Here is a 6,346-nt window from a genome sequence, read left to right on the forward strand (position 1 = left end):
AAAAGAAGTATTTACTCCATTCATATATACTATCTAAAAATTCGCTTTGTGCGTGCAATAAATTAAATTTATTGGTGAGCGGCCAACATTTAAATAAAATTCCAATTTACGAAAATTAATCATTGGTCAGACAATTTAAAAGATATTATAAAAAACTAAAAAAAAATATACTAGCTAGAAAATATAGTATTTATTATAATTTTATTAGAGATATAATTATTTATATTATTTTTTTATTTATTTAAATTTTTAGGATGAATAATTTCATCACATGATATTAGATTCAAAAAATATAGGATAATTTCAATAATGAAAATGCATTTTACACTTTTATTTAATTAAAAAATAATACTACACGTCCAAATCTTTTTGTTAACCAAATTCAATTAAGTTAATTTAACATAATAAAAATTAGTTATAGCTAACATTATTTCAAGTCTTATTATTTAATAACTTGATTAGACTTAATTCATAAAAAAAATTTGAATGTGTAGCAATACTTTTAATTAAATATGTCTTTTTGTATGATTAACTACTCTTCTTATTGAATTTTAAAATATTTTAAAAGTATTTTTATCGTTAATAAATATAAAAAGATCTTTTAATATATACGCAACATTAAATATTCTTACGTTGAATTAAATTCTTGTTATATTATTTTCATATATATATATATGATCCCCAAATTTCCACCCATATAGAGAGGTTGGACGAGGAAAACACTTGAGAGGATCATATAGTCATACAAAATCCTAGTACAACCCTTTGTCCCCAATAATCAAATATGATGATGATTGTCGCAGCCTTGTTGACTGTTCTTATAACTCTGCTGTTGAAGTCTTCTTTTGATGCCATCTCATGGTACTTGCTCACCCCACTACGCATCAAGAGAATCATGGAGAAGCAAGGTGTGCGTGGCCCAAAACCCCGTTTTCTCACCGGCAACATTCCAGACATGGCCTCCCTTGTTTCAAGAGCTGTTTCTCAAGACATGAAAGACATTAGCCACGACATTGTTGATCGCATTATGCCCCATTTTGTTTCATGGTCCAATAAATATGGTACATTATTTATATTTCCTTGTGAACACTTGGCTACTTGCACCTTGAAATGTTACTGAATAAAATAGCAAATTGATTGCGAATTTGCTACTGATTTATCAACGTTAATAAGTACCCTATGATTTTGTACCTCAATTTTATAAATTTGTATGTAACAAAATCCGGGTGCACTATTCTTGTCAAAATTAGGTATTCTATTCGTGTTGCGGTTTAGATCGATTTTAATTTTGTTTTAAATTTTATCTAATTCAATCTAAATTATTGTAATTTGTCTTAGATTGATTTATTTGATTTTAAAAAAAATTAAGATTTGATAATTAAAAAATATAAATTATTTTAGATTGATAAATAAATTTTATTTTACATTTATAAAATACTCACTAAATTATAATATTAATAAGGAGTTATATTCAATTTAGTCATTGAAAGTTGAAATCAGATTCAATTTGATTCTTAAATTTCAATAGATTCAAATTGGATTCTGAAATTTATAATTATAACTCATATTAACCCTTGAGTTAATCTCTATTAAGGACGTGTTGATTTGGTATATTACCTTATTGTAATTAGGATTTCGTACTAGATTACATGTAATCCAGATTTATTAGAGTTCTAAAAGTTTGATTATTTCTCCTATAATTACAATTTTTTTAAATTAAACTTGTTATTGCTGTCTTGGTGAGAATGTTAGTTGGGAAGCCAATCAAATTTTTTAGAGGTCTAGTAGGTGTCACTTCAGTCACATAGAATCTAAGTGATGAGTTAAAATCTTAGCACGTACAAAATTAACATGCCATTCACGGAAATCAATTCAAGAACTAATGTGAGTTATTATTGTAAATTTTGGGAGCCGAATTGAGTCAATTGTAATTTTATAGGTCAATTTAAGTCAGACTTCAAATTTTAAGAGCCAAATTGAATATTATATTAACTGTGAGTAAGATAAAATTTATAATGAATTAAATGTTAAATTTTAATAAATTAAATAATAAAATAATAATAATATTTTATCATATTATATAGCTTAGATTGAATTAGATCCGTTTCCAGAATTAAATTCAAAATTCTATCTAATTTATGTGATTTGCCAAAAATTAGTATAGTTTTAATCTGTTTGCAGTTTGAATTGAACTAGATAAATAATTTTATTTGTAGTTACACCCCAGTCAATAATATTTTACCTGAAAAAAACCTATAGATAAATAGTTCTTTAAGGTATAGATATCATGGACAACATTTTGCTATGCTGTGGATTTATTTGGTGCAGATTTTTCTACAAATTTTTTGTTTTTCATTTGATTAGATTTTCTTACAGATCCACTATTGATTATTGGTAATTGATTTACATAAGAACGGACCATTTTGTGCAGGGAAGAGATTTATATATTGGAATGGAATAGAGCCAAGGCTATGCCTAACAGATACAGAATTGATCAAACAGTTCTTGTCAAAATACAATTCTGTAAGCGGAAAATCATGGCAACAACAACAGGGTACTAAACATTTCATTGGGAGAGGATTGTTGATGGCTAATGGTAAAGATTGGTACCATCAACGTCACATGGTTGCTCCTGCATTCATTGGAGAGAGGCTCAAGGAATATGGAGGGCACATGGTGGAATGCACCAAGCAGATGATCCAATCATTGGAAACTGCTTTGGAGTTTGGAGAATGTGAGGTGGAGATTGGAGAGTATATGACTAAACTCACTGCTGATATTATCTCAAGGACTGAGTTTGGTACTAATTATAACAAGGGAAAGCAAATTTTTCATCTCCTTACAAAGCTTCAGAGACTTGTTGCTCAAGCCACTCGCCATCTTTGCGTTCCAGGAAGCAGGTACTAATGAAGATGATAGTTGAAAATCGTAAAATAATTTGACATACTTATTTAATCAAGTTATTTAATTAACTATAATTTCAATTATGAATTCTAATAGCAATGGTATATTTAATATTGTTTTTTTGTTGCCTATTATAATAATAATAAATGAGGAATGTTAGGGGACCAGCAACTTTGTGATTTGTAACCATTAAATAGCCATCAATGATGGTTTTAATGGTGTGAGATGGGTGTGAGATTTCATCCAATGGCTCACTTTTCTTTGCTTTGCTGGTTATATGCTGGCCAGAATTTAATAAAGTTGCTGTCCCCTAAACTTTTCCATAATAAATAACACCATAATTTGATTAAAATAACAAGGGTGATTATGAAAAAGATTATCGTTTTTAAATGGAATAGATTAATTAACTTAGTTTTTGTAATATTGATATAATTTCATATATGAACATATTTTGGGTGATTTTATTTCAATATATGTTGTAATTTATCATTTTGAATTTTGATTTGATTTCATTTAATTTTTTTCAATAAGGTAGTTAATATTATATTCAGAAATGTTTAGTAACAAAAAGCTTTATCTTAAAATTGTTAAAATTTATTATTTTTTACTTTAGTTAATATATTTTGTAATAAAAAAATATTAAAAAAATTAGTTTACACTGTATGTTTTTTTTGGTCTTTCTAGAGCTTGGTGACATTCTAAGAAAAGATATTTTTATCTATCAATTATATTTGGGTATAACAATATAAAAATATTTTTTTGTTTATTTATTACATGAAAAACGTCTTTTTTTAAAGAGAAAAAGATCTTTTAAAAAAAATGTAAATTACAACTTTTCAAAAAAGATGTTTTTTTTTTATTTTTCTAGTACTTTTACTTTTACTATTAGAAATTTGCCAAACACACTAAAAAATAAAAGAAGATCTTTTTCATTGAAAAAATATCTTTTTTTTATCAAAATAATGGCATCCAAACAAGCACCTAGCGTAATAAACTTTAACTGTAAAGTGTTATATTTGTGTAGGTTTTTTCCTAGTAGCTATAACAAGGAGATAAAGACATTGAAGGTGGAAGTGGAGAAGCTGTTGATGGAGATCATAGAAAGCAGAAAAGATTGTGTTGAGACAGGTAAGGCGGATTCATTTGGGAAGGATTTGTTGGGTATTCTTCTAGAAGAGATGCAAAACAAAGGTGGAAGCATGAAGAATTTGCAAGTTGTTATGGATGAATGCAAAACGTTCTTCTTTGCTGGGCATGAAACAACAGCAATATTGCTCACTTGGACCACCATGTTGCTAGCAAGCAATCCACAGTGGCAACAAAAAGTCAGAGATGAAGTTAGGAAGCTCTTCAATGGGGAAACTACTCCTCCCATGGATCAACTATCTAAGCTTACTGTGGTTAGTAACACATCACTATAGCTTCTTCTTTTTCCCTTTTACTACTAAATCTTAGTAGAGATTGAGGAACTAATTTGTCTTGTTATTCTTCATAGTCTGTTAAGAATTTTAAAAAGATATAAATGACAAAATATTTTAAAAAATAACATTCAATATGAAAGAAATTTTTTGTATCTCAGTTATTTTTTTTTAGTAAAAACAAATTTTTACATTATGTTTAATAATTTTGCCACATTTTTTAAATTTTTTTAGAATATATTTTTTTTTTATGATTTGTATTTTATTTTTTATTTTTTTTGCATTGGAGCTATTTAGCATTGTCCATTGTTATTTTATTTTTAAAATTAAATTCAATACCTAAAAAATAAATGATTAACTAACATAGCTTTATGCCAACGAGTTATATTTCAAAGGATATAATCTCTCCTATATTCATTTAGATATCGCGGATTTTAGTCTCCCTTTGTGTTAGCCTTCTTTTTTGTGACTCTTTTGTGTTGGCCTTGAATTATTTTTTTGTCTTTCTAACATTACCGTGTTTTATTATGCTGATGTATTATGAATGTTGTGTAGAGTCTTAGAGTAGATAATTATCCATGATTGAAAAGTAAATAAATATTATGATATTTTAATTAAAATTGTTAAAAATCTTATATATTTAATATTTTTAACTTTTTTCTTTTAAATCTATTGATGATTTTATCAAGATATTTTTCTATTTTATTTTATATTTTTTTATGATTTTTTTTAAAAATATTAAAAAAAAAGAAAACACAAATTTAAAAAAATCCTAAATATCTTAAAAAATTGTTGACAAAGAAAAAGCCACCATCAATTTTCTTGCACAATTTAGTAACCAATTCAAATTCAACTATACTAAATGTCTAAATATATACTAAAATTAGTTATTAGTATAAAATACATATTGAAATATAAAATACACATTAAAAATGATTTAAACAATACATGTATTTATATAAAAAGATATAATTTATTTTAGTATAGAAATAGTATTTTTGTTTATAAGCCTAATAACAATTAATGTTGCAGTTAAACATGGTGATTAACGAATCAATGAGGCTGTATCCTCCAGCAACTGTGCTTCCAAGAATGGTGTTTGAAGACATTGCATTAGGTGATCTTTACATCCCTAAAGGCTTATCAATTTGGATTCCAGTGTTAGCTATTCACCATAGCCAAGAACTTTGGGGCAAAGATGCAAATGAATTTAACCCAGAAAGGTTTGCTTCAAAATCATTCATGCCTGGCCGGTTCATACCATTTGCCTCTGGCCCCAGAAATTGTGTTGGACAATCATTTGCCATTATGGAAGCTAAGATTATATTGTCCATGCTTATCTCTAAGTTTAGCTTCACCATTTCAGATAACTATAAGCATGCACCTGTCGTTGTTCTCACAATTAAGCCTAAGCATGGTGTTCAACTTTGTTTCAAGCCCTTGGATCCATAGGCATCATCATAATAATAAGTGATGTATTCAAAAAAACTTTAATATATATTATTGTATAAATAAATAAAAGGATGAATCAATTTTATCCTATTATAATTTTTGTAAAACAATTACATTTCAGTCTTGTATTTCCTTTATCTAAATTGTTACCGGATGTAGAAATTTATAGAGTTTCGTGTTAACATCTTTTGCATAAAAACTAAGCTTTTATGTGACTCACTAATCTATAAGATTGTCCTTTGATTATTGTGAGCGATTAAATATCTACAATACCCTATTATAAATAGCTATATATCTTAAGTAACATAATCAAACTCAAAGGTTTAGGTATCTCTAATACAAAGTTTCTAGAATCTTAAAGAATTATTTAAAATTGACAACTTTATATATAGAGAATTATACGTGAATTTCTATTATATTTTAAATATTTTATCATATATCTATGTTCTAAGTTTTAGTATCTAAACTCTTCAAATTCTTGTGTTGTAACACAATTCTTTACCTACAACCAGTCAAATTCATTTGCTCAATATAATAATAATAATAATAATAATAATAATAATAATAATAAT

At 26.7% G+C, this 6,346-nt stretch overlaps 1 protein-coding gene across 1 annotated transcript; it reads left to right on the forward strand.

Annotated features, from left to right (window-relative positions):
* Positions 1 to 717: 717 nt before the first annotated feature.
* Positions 718 to 5,834, forward strand: LOC112784071 (cytokinin hydroxylase). The gene is made up of 4 exons (XM_025827183.2): positions 718 to 1,061; positions 2,432 to 2,900; positions 3,929 to 4,304; positions 5,355 to 5,834. Exons 1-4 carry the CDS (start codon positions 785 to 787, stop codon positions 5,772 to 5,774), a joined length of 1,542 nt encoding a protein of 513 aa, XP_025682968.1. The 5' UTR covers positions 718 to 784; the 3' UTR covers positions 5,775 to 5,834.
* Positions 5,835 to 6,346: the final 512 nt, after the last annotated feature.

This window comes from Arachis hypogaea, chromosome 20 (assembly GCF_003086295.3).
Source record: "Arachis hypogaea cultivar Tifrunner chromosome 20, arahy.Tifrunner.gnm2.J5K5, whole genome shotgun sequence".
Lineage (NCBI taxonomy): Eukaryota > Viridiplantae > Streptophyta > Magnoliopsida > Fabales > Fabaceae > Arachis > Arachis hypogaea.